We start from the raw sequence: 19,022 nt of genomic DNA, 5'->3' as shown, positions 1-19,022 counted from the left end.
AGGCTGAACTTGCCTCTGTGAACAACTTGGGACAATTTACTATCTGAAGAATTATAAACTATTTGTGCATTATCACAATGATTTAAGTATCGCTTAAATAGCATTTAGTGGTCTGTTTCGTTATTTACATTAGAAAATATTCACGATGAAAAAAAAATGAAAGACGAAATGAAGGACCTTTGCTGAAGGTATGTGAGATGACTACTTAGGCTTGTAGTGAAAAAATTGAAAGTCCACCAGGAAAGGAGTAAGCTGTATTTGATTTGCTGAATAGAAGAAAAAAGAAAAAAAGAGACAAGGAATTTTTTGTTTGTTGATGACTTTTTGTATCATCATAGTAGCACGTATTCTTTAAGCCATTATGGGTTAACTGAGACAATGACATTTTTACAATTAATTTGGAGTTTAACCATGTGCAATATGAGTTATATACTATTGGTAAAAATTTTGTTTGGAGTAATCACTGATATTTTGATGACTTGAACCTAAAATTTACAAAGCTTGTCTAATTTTTGTGTTTTTTAAGATCAATTGCTCTAGCTCTAACTCTGAATGTGCGATGAGTGATTAATGACAAAATCACGTCAGCTCATTTGCTAAAAAGTTAACCAAAACTTGACAAGACCGTGAGTATGACTGAAAAAAATTGATTGTGTCAACTGTTTCATCAGTGCGATATCTTAAGAAAAATACATGAGTTGCCTTCAAGTTTTTCATCTGTTTTGCTTTGGTTATAAACTCGGAAATTTACGGAGGAAAAGGAACAAAGGTCAAAGATATTTCATAAAATTTTCTTTGCTGTTTTTGTTCAATTTTAGGTAATTTGAGTAAAAATAGGTGACGTTTAGTTCAGATTCAGCAATTTTGATAAATTTGTGGGTAATTAAAGTCAAAATTGGGTATTATTGTTGATCTTAGGATAAATCGGGTATCATTTTTTGTCAAATTTAAGAGCGGCTTGGCATGAAATGGGTGTTTTCAACACAGTGGATTTTTTGGCAGGAAGCGTTTATCTTTGTCAAGAATTGTTTTTTTTCGGAGAATTGGGCATTTTTTGGGAAAATTGGGTGTTTTTTTGGCAAGAATTGGGTTTTTGGCAGAAATTTGCAGGTTTCAAAAATATGTAAAGAATCGGTTAAATTCTTTAACAATTGATTGACGTATTTTGACGTAAATTGATTGTTGTATAAATTGCAATGAAAATTAATTTAAATACAGTTTTTCTTTAATCCTTGAATAAGAGTTATAATTATGAAAATCATGCGCAAGTGAATTATATGAAAAAGCTAAAAAATGATGGTTCAGCAGTTAAATTTTTGAGTGTTTGTTCCCCCCGCAGTACGTTGTGCTCCACACAGTTACAGAGAATGTGAAATTACAGAGTAAATCATTAGTTGATTTGTGCGTCCTGGGGTTGCTAATAATATGTGCCCACTAAGCTGGGGGGACAAACGGAAAATATCTAAATTTAAGTAGTGCCATTTATAAAATTAACTGGATCTACTCTGTTTTGAAATGAAGAATCAATCATCAAAACTGAACGCGTTTCCCCTGGGGTAAATACGACAAGTTGACATGTCTATTGCTCTCGTTCTCTTCTAGGTACATCTTTGGAAATAGGATGAAAATCAGTTTTAATGTTTTTTGCGTGTGCTTGTTGTCGAGAAGGGAGAGCTGCCTGAAACTCCTTAAACCCAAAGACCGCTTAAAGAATTATGAACAATCAGTTCAACTGTCAAGTCCCTTATCCCTATATTTGCCCGAAGCCGTACTAAAGCAACAACAGATTGTACAAGAACTAAAAATGAGGAAGTGCTTGCCATCAAATCAAAAAAGTGAAAAATTAAGAGCGAGTCGAATAAGAACGAGATTCGCTCACTTGACTTAGCTAGTGAATAGGGACATCAAGCAGAATAAACGCCATTCAATTGAAGCGATATCACTTTGACTTAACAAAAAGCGAGTTTCGTGACGGCATTGCCCTTCGCTATGGCTGGGACCCAGTGAAGATGTCATCGCCATGCGCATGCAATGACAGCTTTGCTGTTACATTTGCTCTCCAGTGTCCGAAAAGAAGATACACGCACATGAGACATAATGAACTCCGCAATTCCATTGCAAACTTGTTGAGCCATGTCTGTTATGATGTCGAGATCGAACCTCATCTTAAGCTGTTGCAAATAGAAACTTTTGCTCTTAAATCAACAACAATTGATGATGATGTAAGGTTAGATATCAATTCTAACGGAATTTGGGAATCGAGGTTCAACAAAACCTAATTTGATGTTAAAATTTTCAACCCGCTGGCAAAAAGCTGCCCAGATAACAGGTGCGAAGCCCAAGTATCATGAATCTAACGAAAGGAACAAGTATGACCAAAGAATAACTGAGGTTGAGAAAGCAACGTTTTGTCCGCTTGTTTTCGCATGCACTGATATATATCTTGCCCATCAACTTCAAAAGCGCTGATTCAACTGGCCTCAAAGCTCTGTACGAAAGGAAGACAGCTACGCTCATATTATATCTAAGGACAAAAATCAGCTTTGCTCTCCTGAGGAGTTACATCCTCTGCATTTGCGGGTCAAGGACGCTTAACCGGCGCGAAATTGTTGATGCTGCGATGGGAGCTGCGGTTGAAGAAGGGATGTTGTTGGTTTGACTCTTCTACTTTCGTCATTAATTGTTTGTTTTCTAATGCTGTCTTTCTTTTGTTTTACTTCCTCAGCTGATGTAATTATATAATCATTTTATTGATTGATTTAAACAATACGAAATGCCTCATGAAGACTTAGTGCTGGGAGGGCCTCGGACCAGCCAATATTCATCCAGTGTTGGGGAGAGGCATTTCTTAATTTCATTTCTTTGCATTAGACAAATACTTGAGTATAAGTGTTATATGTTCCCAGGGATTTGGAAAAATAAATTATTACATTAATTGCAATTATTGATCAATTAAATTTGAGATTCTATCAATTATTTTTTTTCGCAGAGTTGAAAACAATTTTGCCTTGATTTACCCAAAAATGTACACAAATGGTTATATCTGAATTATTCAATTTCTAATCAACGACGAAAACTTTTTTAACACGCAAATCTGTCAAATTACATACGATCTCGACCGAAGTTTTGATCTGGCAACTTTTTCTCTAGTTGCGGGTTTGCCACCTAACAAAATGCTGCTTCAATTTAAGTCAATTATTTGGCAATTAATTGTGTCGCTCCAATCAATTATTGCAATTAAAATAGATTAACCAATTAATTATTGCAATCAATTAATTTCTAATTATTGCAATTACATTTAATTTGTCCAAATCCCTCACCTTGTGCCGATGCCCACCAAATGGAGAAAATGTTTTCTCCTCATGTGCTAGTGCTATTTTGTACATTGTGGCTTGATATCTAACAACAGATCATCATTTAGAATAAATTCGCAGTCATTTGTTTGTTTTGTCAGAGAGTAATGTATTGCACTGACTTCTTCGTAGAACAGAAGAGATCATGAAGGACGACAAGCTACTAATCAAAGATGAGATTTGAGATTGGTAAGTTTTGTTGCTGAGAAAAAGGCATTTTGTATCGGAAATTATATCTGGGCTTTTTAGCTTGTACTTGGTCACATGAAGTAACTGCCCGGTTTCAGGCTCAAGTTACTTGGGAACTGATTGATGATCAAATTTTTAAAATTCTGCTCACAAAGGATTTAAATTTGAAATTTATGCACCTATATGCACAAAGCATTATTAAAAAGAGAGCACAGCTAAAAAAAAAACGGATCTTTTCTGCTAGCGCCCCCCCGCTTCGTTAGGCACCCCCCATTTATAAATGTGTAAACATATTGTTAAAGCTAAGTGATCTTATACGTGAACATACATGAGCAATATGCATTTACTAAAAGCTAGCACAGCTATGGTTTGAAAGTATTACGTATTCAACCAAAATTTGTTGCATATAACGTAAGCATCAATGAAAATTTCTGTATTAGATTATTTTTGGTGTTTTCGGCTACAATAAGGACTTGATTTTTCGATACTTTTAAAGGAAACTATTCTAAAAGTGCCTTCAATCTAACTAGACACTCTTGTTTCAATGAAATGCAAATATCGTTCTTACAATTCGCGAAAACTTAGATTTTGGGGGGTGCAAATTTATCGGCTATATAAGGCTGGGGGGGCGCTAGCAGAAAAGATCCAAAAAAACTTTTTCAACGATTCTGCTGACAACGCAGTTTGTGCTATAACTGAAACATTGTTTACAGAAAACGGCAGCTCTGCGGTATAGAGCGTCTTGAATGAGACACAGTTAATATTTAGGAAGAATCGTAAATCAAACCAAAAGAAAGGAAATGAGGCGGTGATTTTTGCCTCAAGAATTAGAAATTATTCGATTTTTTTTTCGCTTCAAGTGGTTATGTGTCATTTTGGATGCAACGTTGGAAATTATTGTTCCGACCCTCTTGAGGGGGGAGGAACTATATACTCAACTGGGTTTTTTTTTTTTGTTCAGTGAATTTTCGCCGCTCGATATATTCATCGTAGAGAGTTGAGACTGGTATCATTAGAAAGCTCGTCCAGCGTAGAATATGGAATTAAAAAGATTTTTTTTAATTTTCGTTTTCTACAGGGAGTTATCGAGGCTTAAACTTCTGAGAAAAGAAGAGTGAATTCACGTTGTTTTTATTCACATTTTCCGGAATTTTTGCCTAAATTTTCGTCAATTTTGCTAAAATTTGTTATAATTTTTAAGAATAGTGTCGTTGATTTCATTTTTGAAGACGAACAAGCATTTTTGATTGTTTTGATTTAATTTTTTGGTCAAAAAATCTGGATAAACATTTCAAAATTTAGCCTATTTCATCAACAACAGCACGAAATAAGCTACTTTAGTCCACTTTGATTAAATTTGCCTACAGTACACCCCCAAACAACACTCATACAATCTTTGTAGACTCAGAGGGGGGCTATTTCTACTTCAGAGTCCGCAGAGAGTGCCTTGTAGTTAAAACTTTGCCGTTTTTTGCTAACTTTACTCGTTGATTATCAAAAAAGCAAAATTTATTTTGAGTTTCAACTCAGAAATTATCTATATCTACAACATTGAAAAATCAATTGTTCTTAACGGACAATAAGTATTAACAGGGGTAGTTTTGGGCCATTCTTGGACTGTTACAATCCAAAAAAAATCGGGTTGTAATCAGTCGGTCTTTTTTTTTAAAAAAAGACTTTATTTAATAATAAAGAACAGAACATATCAAATCAAAGCTCAGGAGTGATAGGTCCAACCAATTCGCTTGCGAAACAGCTCCAGGCTAATTCATTTAGTTTTTTAATTGAAAGTTTATGGTCGTTTTTTTTAAAAAATAATTGACTTTTCAATAAATAATGGCTTAATTAACTTTTCCTCTATTTTTTTCTTAATTTGTTCAACTTCCAGCTTAGTGTCAGCAAAAAAGACTGCTTCTTCTTTCTACTGAGTTAACATTTATTCTCGGTTGCAGTTTTAAGCCTGAAATTATTGTTTTCTGGCTTTGATACTACAAGATTTTAAATTTTTGTTTGTTTTGATATTTGCCAGTTTTTCATGTTTTCTAATTTTGTCACATTATCACATTATTGACAGTTCTCATGTCACCTTATTAGCATTCAAATTAAAACACAATTGAACATATTAAAATCTTGAAAGATAGAAATCATCGTTTTAATGGCCTCGACGCCTCTTTCTTGAAGAAATCAATTGAATTTTTTAATTTTGTCTTAACTGTCATTTATACTTTGTCGTTTCGGTCGTATGAAATTTCCTGTTTAGTGATAGCTTTCATTGGCTTTTCATGGAAGAATAGAAAAACCGATATTCTGATATTAGCAGATAGCTGATGGCTTTTATGACTTTCAAACCCATCGTTTTCCAAAATTAAAAAATAACTTTTTTAACTTCGCAATTTTGTTCTTTTTATGTTTCTTTTTGTTACCTAATCTCGTTAGTTGATTACAGGTCAAATATGACATTATGGGTGTCAAGGGAATAAAAGGGATTAGTGTCCAAAAATCTTTTTTTTAAAGATTTTGTTATGACCTTACTGGCTTCGACACCGCTTTTTCACAAAAAAAAATTAAATTAATTTGATTTTTGTCATATTTGACGTTCTTTTTGTAGATGCAAGAAATATTCTGGATAATTACAGGTCTCGAGGGTTTCTTTTTCATGAAAAAACGACGATATTTAAATAGCTCTTTTTGTAATTAATGCCTTTCATGACATTGAATGTAATTTTGTTTCGAAAAAAAAATTAAAAGTATTACATACTTTAGCACTCCGCTTTTTTGTCTACTTGTTACCTAGTCTTACTAATGAATGGCCACGTACTACATTATAGCTGTTTAAAGAAGGCGCAATCAAATATATTTTGAGTGCCAAAATTTGGCTTGACGGTTTTGACAGCGTTTTCTGGCAAGTTTCAATTTAAATTTTGTTTGTTCTTTGTTGTTCTTTTTAGCCGCTCTATAAAATGAATAAGGTCAGGTCCTAATGCCCTTCTATAGAAGCAGTGGTAATCGCAAATTTGTGGTAATATTAATTTATTCCTAATGGTATTTATTACTTTGAAGTTAATTGTTTCAAAAAAATAAGTTAATTTTTTTTACTTTTCTGTTTTTGTTCTTTTTTGTATAATTGTTACCCAACCTTTCTATGGACTGGTCGCATATGTTTTCTGGTGATTTTTAAGTTATTTTTGTTTAGTTTCAGGTTTATCTGACGGTATGCTGACTTTGTTATTAAATTTAGTTTTTAAGAGGGACATAAATTTTTTGATATAATTAATGTTTGTTGTTGTTGTTGTTTGATTTTGCTGTTCGTTTTGACCCGCTTTCTTAATATTGACATATTACAGCAATCTAATGCATCAATTTTTACTCCACTGAGTTATTTGTTTTGGAGGTTATCTTATCGTTCATACAGAATTTTTTGAAAAAGACTTGGGCTTTTTTGGGATTCGCAAAAAATAATTTTTGGGTTTTTCTATCTGTTCCTCATTTGGTCGCCCATCCACAAAATTGTGGATGGGCGGGGTTGGAACCTTATGTGCCATTGCACATTACCGAGCCGCCTTGTTTGACATAAATTGCAAAGAAAAAATGATCTTAAACGGTGCTTGCTCGCCTCAAAAATAGTTAACGAATGATTTCCTCGAAACAGTAGCAGAAAGAGATAATTCTATCGTTAACTGCAACGCATTGGTTTTAATGGTTGACTATAACATAAAATACTTGAATAGGTATGAAAAAAAAATTGATTGGAAGCAGTCAGTATTCGCTATGGCATTAATGTAGCTTCTGCCTTTGATAAACTAAGTTAATGTTTTGTCAAAAACAAATAGGCTATATCATAATTGATAGGGATTTCTCAGATGAATCTTTCGTTTTCCAACCACTATTAACAACAGATCATTTGGGGTTGTTATTGATATCAGCTGACAGAAATCAAAAACAATAGCTTTCAAAATGGTAGCGTTTAATAAAGAGAAATATTGTCAATCCGAATTCAGACAATCTACGGCTTCTCAGTCGGCTTTATGTACTCCTTCTGTCTGAGTGTTGTATCAGTTCCTCATTATTATCATAACGTTCACCCTTGAGCAGCCTGGACCCTTCAAAAATTATTAGGAACAAGAAACAATGAACACTTTGATTAGCACTTGGTGTGATCGCGAAAGGATTTTAGCTCTGAAACGTCATGAAAATAGGTATCTTTGAAAACAAATGTAGAATAAGAAGTTGGAATTAGTTTGGTAGATCTAAAATAGTTCTCGAAAATAGTGACTGCTAAACAAAACGACCATGCTCTCGACAATATGGGCGGTGAATCCAAATCAACCTTTAGGTCCGTGCGCAGTGCCTTCCTGGGCAATTAAATATTCATTGCTACTAATTGCTCAACATTTGATTTTTCTATTAATTTAAACTTACGACATGTTTTTCACGACCAATTAAAATTTGCAATTGCTACCCCCTTGTTTTCAAATTTGCAAATGCGACTTGAAAAAAGCCGATGCACTGAATGTTAATGACAACATTCCTATGTCACTAACTAACGTTTTTTTCTAAATTCTTTGATATGCTTTCTTTTATAATAGAATAATAGGTTTATCTTTCACAGCATTACATAATGAGTTATGATGAGTTTGGTTTCCGAAAGTCTTCAACAATTGATGATTTGCCCTTATTTACTGAATCGATTCGTAAAGAACTAGATAATAAAAAGCCGTTCTATCTTCTTTACTGGATCTATCACAAGCTTTTGATTCTTTTTATCATCCAAAACTCAACAGAATTTGAAAAATTTAGTGTTAGTCCATCAGCATTGAGTTAAATGGATTTTTTTGACCAACACATATCAACATGTTCTTTTTCTACTTGGTACCAAGTCAAGCAAGATGAGCCTCAGGAAACTATACTTGGTCATCTACTCTTTGTACGTTACCGATCTCAAGCAATCGCTGAATTAAAATACAAACTGATACAAAAACAACGATTACCTGTTATACTCTCTCTATTACTGCTGACCAGCAATGCGAAATTATCTTTTTTATCGTTGGAACGAAAATTAATATTTGGATTAAAAAACATTCATCAGATCCAAATATAAAAATTCAAGAATTCGGATTTAATATAAATTTTGGCGGACAACAGTGACCTAACTTCACTGTCTTGTATTTTTTATGATTAGATCACAGACAGAATACTACTATTTCAAGGCAGCTTGAAACTACCGAGTGCAAATTATGACATTTAATGTGGAACAAATTATCTTTCTAGTCCATCGGTTGTCGAATTTTTCAAATAAATTTTTTCTATGTTATGGCTACCAATTGGAACAATCTGCCTAAGTATTTTCAATATTTGGTCATAACGCCATGTCTTTTAGATAATTCGTTTACATTTGAGGTTATCTTCTGGCAAAGTTTTTTGAATTTAGTCAATCAGAAATTGACGAATCTGAGAAGTCAGTCGTTATGTTGGTCTATTAAATCAATATACTCAACAAATAACGTTTTAATACGCTTGTTGGTTAACTATGCCTTCGGTTTTATTTCTTCATACTTTTAACCAAAGTCAAGCGTCTTTTCTTTTTTTACTATGACCAAAATAATGTTTTTGCTTGCTAGTAGACTCTAGGACCAGCCTTAAGCAGAGCCAAATTGGCCTTTCTCAAATATGCGCCATAATTGCCTAATTGTTCCGACCCTCTTGAGGGGGGAGGAACTATATACTCAAATGGGTTTTTTTTTGTTCCGTGAATTTTCGCCGATCGATATATTCATCGTAGAGAGTTGAGACTGGTATCATCAGAAAGCTCGTCCAGCGTAGAATATGGAATTAAAAAGATTTTTCTAATTTTCGTTTTCTACAGGGAGTTATCGAGGTTTAAACTTCTGAGAAAATTAGTGAATTCACATTGTTTTTATTCACATTTTCCGGAATTTTTGCCTAAATTTTCGCCAATTTTGCTAAAGTTTGTTAAAATTATTAAGAATAGTGTCGTTGATTTTATTTTTAAAGACAAACAAGCATTGTTGATTGTTTTGATTAAATTTTTGTGGAAAAAAAATTCTGGATAAATATTTCAAAATTCAGCCTTTTTCATCAAAAACAGTGCGAAATAAGCTACTTTAGTCCACTTTGATTAGAAAAGCCGACAGTACACCCCCAAACAACACTCATACAATCTTTGTAGACTCAGAGGGGGCTATTTCTACTTCAGAGTCCGCTGAGAGTGCACTGTAGTTAAAACTTTGCCGTTTTTTGCTAACTTTACTCGTTGATTATCAAAAATGCAGAATTTATTTTGAGTTTTTAACTAACAAATTATCTACATCTACAACACTCGAAATATCAATTGTCCTAGCGGACAAAAGGCATTAGCAGGGCTAGTTTTGGGCCAATCTTGGACTGTTACAATCCAAAAAGAAATCGGATTGTAATCAGTCGGTCTTTTTTGAAAAAAAGACCTTTTTTAAATAATAAAGAACAGAACACATCAAATCAAAGCTCAGGAGTGATAGGTCCAATTGGCTTCCTAAGCAGCTCCAAGCTTGTTTTTTTTTATTTTTTTACTTGAATGGTCCTTTTTGGACTTTTAGAGAAAATTGATTTTTAAATAAATAATGGCTTAATTAACTTTTCCTCTATTTTTTTCCTTAATTTGTTCAAGTTCTAGCTTAGTGTCAGCAAAGAAAGAAAGCTTCTTCATTCTACTGATTTAAAGTTCAGTCTCGGTTGCGGTTTTAAGCCTGAAGTTATTGTTTTCTGGCTTTGATACTACTAGATTTCAGATTTTTTTTTTGTTTTTAGCCAATTTTTGCCAATTTGCCAATTTTTCACGTTTTCTAGTTTTGTCACATTATCACATTATTGACGGTTCTAATATCACATTATTAGCGTTCCAAATCAGGCACAATTGAACATAATAAAATCTTGATTGATATAGATTATCATTTTAACGGCCTCGACACCTCTTTCTTGAAGAAATTAATTGAATTTTTTAATTTTGTCTTTAACTGTCATTTTCACTTTGTCGTTTCAGTCCTATGAAATTTCGTGTATAGTGATGGGTTTCATTGGTTTTTCATGGACTAATAGATGAGCCGATATTCTGATATTAGTAGATAGCTGATGGCTTTCATGATTTTGAAAAAAAATCGTTTTCCAAAACTAAAAAAAATTTTCAACTTCGCAATTTTGTTATTTTTATTTATCTTTTTGTTACCTAATCTCGTTAGATAATAACAGGTCTAATATGACATTATGGGTGTCAAGGGAAGGTGTCAAAAGGGATTGCTTTCCTAAAATCTATTTTTAAAGAATTCGTTATGACCTTACTGGCTTCGACACAGGTTTTTCATAAAAAAAAGTAAATTAATTTGATTTTTTTTCATATTTGACGTTCTTGTTGAAGACGCAAGAAATATTCTGGATAACAACAGATCTCGAGGGCTTCTTTTGGATGAATAAATGACCCTATTTAAATAGTTCTTTTGTAATTAATGTCTTTCATGACCTTGGATGCAATTTTATTTCGAAAAAAAATCAAAAATATTACATACTTTTGCCCTTCGCTTTTTTGTCTACTTGTTACCTTGTCTCACTAATGAATTGCCACATACTACATTGTCTCTTTTTGAAGAAAGCGCAATTTTATATATTTTGAGGGGCAAAATATGGCTTGACGGTTTTGACAGCGTTTTCCGGCAAGTTTCCATTGAATTTTTGTTTGTTGTTTTTTTTTGTTATTCTTTTAGCCGCTTAAAAAAATAAATAAGGAATGGTCCTAATGCCCTTCTATAGAAGCATTGGTAATCGTAAACTTTAGGGATATTTTACTTGATTTCTAATAGTTTTTATTACTTTGAAGTTAATTGTTTCAAAAAAATAAGCGAATTTTTTAACTTTACTGTTTTTGTTCTTTTTTGTCTATTTGTTACCAAACCCTTTTATGGACTGGTCCCATATATTTTCTGGTAATTTATAAGTTATTTTGTTTTTGCTCGATTTGACGCTACTTTGACTGCGTTATTAAATTTCGTTTTTTAAAACGGACATAAATTTTTTGATGTAATTAATGTTTGTTGTTGTTGTTGTTGTTTGATTTCGCTCTTCGTCTTGACTCGCTTTCTTAATATTGGCATATCTCGGCAATCTAAAGCATCAATTTTTACTCCACTGAGTTGTTTGCTTTGGAGGCTATCGTATCGTTCATACACAACTTTGTTGAAAATTACTTGTGCATTTTTTGGGTTTTTTGGGATTCCCAAAAAACAATTTTTGGGTTTTTCTATCTGTTCCTCATTTGGTAGACAATTATGCCAAAATTGTGGATGGGCGGGGTCGGAACCTTATGTGCCATCGCACATTACCGAGCCGCCTTGTTTCACAAACCTAAATAACAGATAGTGTTACTATACTTATTGACACGCAGGGATTTAGAATAATTGGTAGGGAAAAAGGAGAACAATAAACTAATTTATATAGCAAAACATAAAAATCAGGTATTGATTTTTATTCAATAGTGAACTTTCATAGTCCTTTCAATAATTGTTTTCGTAGACTTTTAAACGTTCTCCCCCTGATTTTAACTAAAAATTTCTCAGGTGATCATTCTATCTGTTGCGTTCAACTTTTTATCACAAATGGAAACTACTTTAAATTAAAGTCTGTTTGAGAGTTGTGATCTGCTAGAATTATAATTCACTTTATCCCAATCGTAGGCAATTAATTATGAGGTTCCAATCAAATATTGATACGGAATTAGAGTCACCGATCAATCGTTGCAATTAATTAATTGCCATTTTTTGCAATTCCAGTTAGTATTTAGAAATCCTTGTTGTCACTCCAGTTTTTTTGCTCTCAACTTTTTCAGCAATTACACTTTTTAAAACAATAAGCGCTCAATTAAAAAAAGTGGGTCGGAGCAATAAGTTAACGGCCAGTTTTGGAAATTATTGTCAGCAACTTTCCATTATCCTTTTATTTTATATGAATCAACTGAAAATAGAATTTCAATTTTCTTAAAGTCTAGAAAAATGTAATAAATGATAAATGTGCTTACAAAATAGTTTTTCCTAAGAAGGAGTACATTGAGTTCCACCTGAAAACTTTTCAACCGTATCATGCCTTTATCATTGGAATAATTTTTTTCTTTGTGATCTTACACTTTTGAACAGATTTCACGTGGAACTCAACTCTTCTGCAGACGGAAAACTGGCAAACTTCTGTTTTGATCTTTTCCGTTAGTATATTAGTCATTATTTTTACTTTGCAGTAGAATTAAAATCTATTCATTTGAAGATGATTCATTTATTTTCTAATTTTTACTGAAATTGCTTCCCAAAACAGGCAGTTTACTATGCAATTCCGCTACGTGAACGTTTCCTTTTGTTAACGAGGTTCTAATGCTGCTGACTTATGGTACTGCCGTCTTTTCGTCGGATAGTTTTTTTTTGTCTGACCTTCAAATTTTTTGTCCACAACCACCCCTCCTCTTTAAGATTAGGCTATCCTCTCAAAGCTGCAGCTGGCTAGAGACGACGCCAACCGCTCACGAGATGTTGAGAGAAATGCACCCGGCGTTAGTCGCTTGTTTCTGATTGTGTCACTCCAATTTTAGAATAGTCTTAGCTATTGCTATTACTACTATGACTACCAAAGTGACTACTGCTTTTTTGTGACCCCCAAATCAAAATTCAAAACAGCAGTGAATACCCGAATAAGTTATCACAGTATCAAAGCGAAGCTAAGAGGAGTTGTGGCATCCACTTCTATCACTTTTAACGTGTTCTTGCCGATTCTGGGTGCTAAACTCTGGTTGTCACCACGGGGACAGGTGGTTGCTTTTTCGACTTCTATGTAGTCATAATTCATATGCATAGATTGATCTTAGATCGATCCAGCGGGCATTAAGTGATCTTAGAACTTTCACCTCTGTTTCAGCTCAAACTGTTTTGGAGACGTATACTTGTGGCGTGAAGGGCGGTTCTTAGAAGTTAAAGAACCCCCCTTCACCGCTGTTGCCCCTCTATCAGTCCCCCGGTACACCCCCGTGGCTAGCTACTGACAAAGCCAACCGCTCGACGGTCATTTAAGAGCAATTAAAACACGAAACGCGCACGTTTTAAAATGCCGAAAGTGTGCAATGCCACAAGTTAAAACGCCAGAAGTCGCTTCTTAGCCAAAAGTTGACTTCCGTTGACTTTCTACATTTTAAAAAGTGCGCGTTTCGTGTTTTGACCATGGTTAAGTGACTCTACAGAAGTCACTTCGAAATTCTGACTAAAACGTCAGAAGTTCTCACTGACTTCAAGCAGAGTCGTTTAACCATTTCTTCGCCCGACGTTAGTCGGTCATGTTATTTATGTCCGCGACGTTCTCTCACTGGCAGGGAAAAACGTCTCTATACTTATCGCTGTAAAAAGATGAATCGTTCTTAATTTTTGTATACTGCTGCCGCGTGGCAATGTGAAGTGTTTTCAGACAGTTAGTGTTCTTTTTTTTATGAAACTCTTTAGACATCTTGAAGAGACTTGTTAAGCTGAACAAGTTCTGATAGTTTTTCTTGAAATCGTCCAATTGTTATTTTGAGCCTATAGCGATCCTTAAATACGATAAGCTTCTGTTAAAACATTAGCTTGACCTGAAGACAGTTATCTAAGTTTCTGTGGGTTTTCGTTTTTGTGATGAGATTTTGCTTCTAGGGGTTTAGGGAGTACCAGTACCAGTAGGGAGCGTTACGGTCATTTGCAAACCATTTTTGGTTGACAGTTTGAGCGTGGCTAGCTTCTGCGACTGGTGAGAATTCCAAGCCATAGATTTCAGTTGCTTGTGGATCAATTTGTGTTGTACGATCTTGAGATCGAGTAAAAGCTGTCGCTATAAAAAGGTTGTGTCCTTTTTCAGTCCTTTCAGTGACGCTGAAACTGATAGACAAAGCGTTGCAATGATCCAGGCAAAAATTATCGAATTTTGATTGTGTTCATGGATGACATCGTTTAGTAGAAAAGATTTTCTTGAACGGTAACGGCTAATCGCATGAATTGCATGTTTCATATATTTTTATCTGATCCATATTTGTACACTCCTTAATTTTGTGAAGGTCCAGTTTCGCCAATTTCCAATGCTTTTGAAGATTTGTTCTTTATAGCTCACCTATGGCAATGGGTATAACCCGGGGGTATTTGTATGGTGCAATCAGTCCACGTCAATAAAAGTAAATCTTCAGGTAGAAGTGAACTCCGAGTGAGATCAGGAACGAAATTAGATTTTCTGACGCAAGAAATGAGCTGCACGCTCTATGCGAGCGGGAAATCTTGGTGACATATAACCGAAGGGACAACAGAAAAATTTTCGGGCTGCAAGAAAAAAAACGACAACCAATAAAGAAGGCCGCATGATAGGTGAATCGATGGAGGAGTCTGCAAATGGCGTACTGAAAATCGCTGAAGACATTGGTGCAGATGTAGAAAGCCAGCACATCTCTATTGCGCATCCGATTCCAGGGAAGCAGGGAGCTCTAAAACCAGTGATAGTGAAATCCGCCAGACGTGTCGCAAAAATATAAGTCCCTCCCGAGGCCTATTTATTAGTCAAAATGAAAACGGTTAACAGACTGGTTTCCGCGTGGACCCGAAAAGGAGTAATTTATTTTAAAGCCAAGAATGACCGATCAGTGTATTAAATAAATAACTTGTATCAAGGTTCTAAGGAATTAAACTATAATTTTGAACATATATCAGAAGTATTGTAATGGTACAACCTCTTCAGGGACTAAATATTGTAAAAGAACTTCCGACAGAAATACCAGAAGCGGTAGGTGCCATTATTGAAAAAAAACGGCTCTCGAATAGATATGTTTACTGTATATAATCATCTCAGTTGTCGAATTAAATTGTTGTCGAATTAGATTGTTGTCGAATTAAATTGTTTACTGTATATAACCCCCTCAGTATATAACATCCTCAATGAAAATTGTTCTTCAAATACGGCGACTACATTAACTGTGGATTTCCGCATTGATGTTTTGAAAACAGAACAAAAATTGTACAAGAAAATATGAATGTATTTTCGTAGATGGTTACAAAATTGGAAAAACTTTACCTACATGTTTTTCGAGAAGTTTTTCCAGTTGCCTGGATCATGGGGGACAAATTTTTCCAGTTGCCTGTAAAAAACATTCCACTATTGATGCATTGGTACAATATAGTAAAAATTTGTGATTGAAAGATAAATAAAATGTTACATCCTTTTTCCTGGACCTTCGTAAGGCATCCGATACCATAGACCAAAGTATTTTGCTAAGTAAACTTGAGAGCTATGGATTTATGGAGATTGTCACCTGTGGTTTTCCTCAGGGCTCTATCCTAGTTCCACTGCTATTCATCATATAGTAACGACTTACCGCGTGCTTATCTCAAACTAAATGTTGTTCTATTCGCTGACAACTCTTACTGCAACAGGACTTGATGAAAACTTGAATCGGGATGAGTTCAATGCACTCAGCCTCTGGTTAGCCGCGAATAAGCTAGTTGTTAATGTAGATAAAACTATTCAACTGAACTTTAAAACAATTGCTTCTAATTATATTTCTTCCTTCCGTATTAATGATTTTGTTTTGAGCAACAATGTGATGTGAGTTTCTCGGGGTATAGTTGGACTCGAAGTTATCGTTTGGTAAACATGAAGATAGTATTAGGTCTCGACTTGCTAGGCAGGCGGGTATAATATCTAAACTGTGGTATTATGTTTCGAGAGCTCAGCTCAACTACTGTAAAGCAAACGTAAACGCCCCATTACAGTGTGGTGTATTTGTATACGGATGCTGAAGCTTCACGACATTGAAATCTGTTCACATCCTACAGAAAAAAATATTGATGCTCATTTTTTTCTGGGATAGAAAGACAAACAAGGATGCTTTATGAGAAATAAAATACTAACTGTTTATGAGCTACATTTATACGAATTGCTTAAATTTGTTGGAAAATCACTGAACAGCATGCATAGTGAGTTACTTAAATAGTTTTTTCGAATATCAATGAAGTAAGACGCGCTACAAGTACCCAGAATAAGAACCCTCTTTCAAAAAGCCTCCAGAAGCGTTCAGTTTCCCTCTGTTGCTCTCTCTTCCAATCTTTAATAGTCTTCGTAAAAGTGGAATCATTGACAAAATCTTTGACAATTTGGAACCGAAGGAAATCTCGGGCTTTTATAAACTGAGATAATCGGTTCTCCTGGATAACGCGTGCTTGGTGATTTCTATTTTTAAATGAAATTTTTAGTTTTTTTGGCAGGGATGTCCAGGTTATAAAATGCATCAAGGTGTCATGTGAATTTTTGGTACAATGATTAGATCAAAAATTTCTAGCAAAGCAGGGGCAGCACCCTCAAAAAAATCATCAAAATGCATTTCTCAAAACTGAAAGAGTTATGGAATTTTGGAAACTTCTCCATAATTTAAAAAAAATCGATCACTTTGTCACAAATAGCTTTCAACTTTGCTAGGATAGGAACCTAGAGGGCAACATTGCCCCGTCCTCTTGTCTTCTCGGAGATAATTTGTTAAATTTTCTATGTATAATATTTCTTTGGTGAAATCATTTGTTTTTCTTTTTAATCTGAAGTGATAAAATTAAATAACAGACCAGAATGAAAAGAACAACAAAATTTAATTTTGTAATAATTAATGTAATAGTTTCATGCTGCATGGAACACTGCAGATTTTAACATACTATAAGAGTTATGGGAACTGTTTTGTCTGGGCCTCCTAGCTCCTATATATAATTGATGTCAAATTATTTTGCATTTTTTGTGGAGCTATGAAAAATTATCATGCTTATTCTGCTTCAATTTTTTTCTGCTAATTTTTCAGATGTTTTTTGATAACTATGTTCTTTTTTCTGATTTTTAAACTTTATGAATGAGAACTTTGTGTATAACAATACCTTTTCGTTGAAGTTTGATGTTTTCTATATTTTGTGGCTTCTGCTTTTAATTATTACTGCTAACATTCTGTTAACATCAGAGCATACCTATTTCCAATGTATTTCAATGCTATGAAAGTGAGTGTTCGAGATAACATTGGAAGTATATCCTGTCTTGGCTACTTGAGGTAAAACTGTTACTACCGTGAGCCATTTACTGAGCGATATGATCTTTTTTGTATGTGCCATTTTGCGAAATTGCTTCAACACAAGTAAGAATTTGCTGTTTACATCTCAAGGTTAAGATCATGCGTTATTGTTTTAACTGAATTCTGTTTCGAAGTTAAAATTTATTATTTTGCGCCCGATTGCATAGCAAATTACCGTGACCGTAGAAATCTACATTTCGTGCGTCGGCGGTTGAAAAAAAAATTGCTGTTATTCATATCATGACTTGCTTGATATTTTTAGCTGTACAGCTGAATGCTATTATGCATTCACTTAGGAATGAAAACAGGCCAAGTGCTCATTTAAAAGCGTTCAAGGAATCTCGGTTGGAAAAACAAGGAAGTAGCGTTGTTTATACTTACCTAGCCAGATAATGTTTATTTTCTATAATTTTGACCTTGAGATCCGCAGATTCTGAAGTTTTGAAAAGATTTCAGTTTAATCTGAAGTCAGGCTAGGCAGATTGGTAGCAAGACGTGCAAAGTCGAAATTTAATGCTTAACTTCACTTCTAGTTATAAATGAAAATGTACAATTTTGCAAATGAATTGCTATTGGTTCGATTGAACAGTTTATGAATAAGTAAGTATTTGGTTATTTAATTTCATCCAATGAGAAATCACCTTTCTCTTCTGCAGTGAATAAATGTGAAATCGTTCTTGTTCTCACAATTATTCAATTTTAATAGAACCTGATAATTTTGGTACCGTTTAATGCAGTCTCGAATAACATGACTTGAGTTTTGACTTCATTTACTATCTACTTGTCGTATTCATATCGAACAGTATTAAATCATAGTACTAAAGGTGTTATCACTATTCATTAAACTGTTAATTATTGCGCTGTTTGGGAATTCAATATGCATATATAATTGTCTGTTATAATTTTGGTTATAATATGGGTTTTTATTTTTCAAGCAGCTTTGGAATTCGTCGATCAATTTCATCTGGTGAGTTTCGAGCATGACACACGAGTAAAGATTGTTTTACTTTTGAAACACTGCAATTCGATAGTATATTTAGTAGTGTTGTAATGATAATAGTATTGGTTAAATAATAGTTGCGGACTACTAACAAAAAATGAAATACTTTGATCAATTGCTTATGGCATCTGAAATTGTTTTGATATCTGTCTAGCATGAAATCACGGCTTAATTTAACTTCACCTCGAAAGAATAATAATGCTGATGGAAAGCAGGATGGTTAAACTTAAAAAGTCCGCTAACTCACAGAAAGTGTAATATATATCAGAAACTATTAGTCAGCAATTAGGGCTTGCCGAAAAAAAATTAAGTAGGAAGTATGTTATATTTATCTCGTGCATGATTAAGTTTG

General features: G+C 34.1%; 1 protein-coding gene across 6 annotated transcripts in view; it reads left to right on the top strand.

Moving 5' to 3' along the window:
* LOC142334730 (protein sidekick-1-like) overlaps positions 1-19,022 on the top strand; it is a 276,341-nt gene that overhangs the window by 180,890 nt on the left and 76,429 nt on the right. For 3 of the 6 annotated variants that reach the window (XM_075382989.1, XM_075382987.1, XM_075382986.1), the window contains exon 1: positions 18,373-18,637. In XM_075382989.1, the coding sequence (XP_075239104.1) occupies positions 18,586-18,637 (52 nt within the window). In that variant the 5' untranslated portion in view covers positions 18,373-18,585. Of the gene's footprint in view, positions 1-3,454; positions 3,543-18,372; positions 18,638-19,022 lie in introns of those variants that run through there. The other 3 variants (XM_075382991.1, XM_075382990.1, XM_075382988.1) reach the window with 2 other exon arrangements.

Source organism: Convolutriloba macropyga, chromosome 2, assembly GCF_964194025.1.
Source record: "Convolutriloba macropyga chromosome 2, txConMacr16.3, whole genome shotgun sequence".
Taxonomy (NCBI): domain Eukaryota; kingdom Metazoa; phylum Xenacoelomorpha; order Acoela; family Convolutidae; genus Convolutriloba; species Convolutriloba macropyga.
The sequence above is the reverse complement of the archived record's forward strand: the minus strand, read 5'-3'. Positions and strand labels throughout refer to the sequence as shown.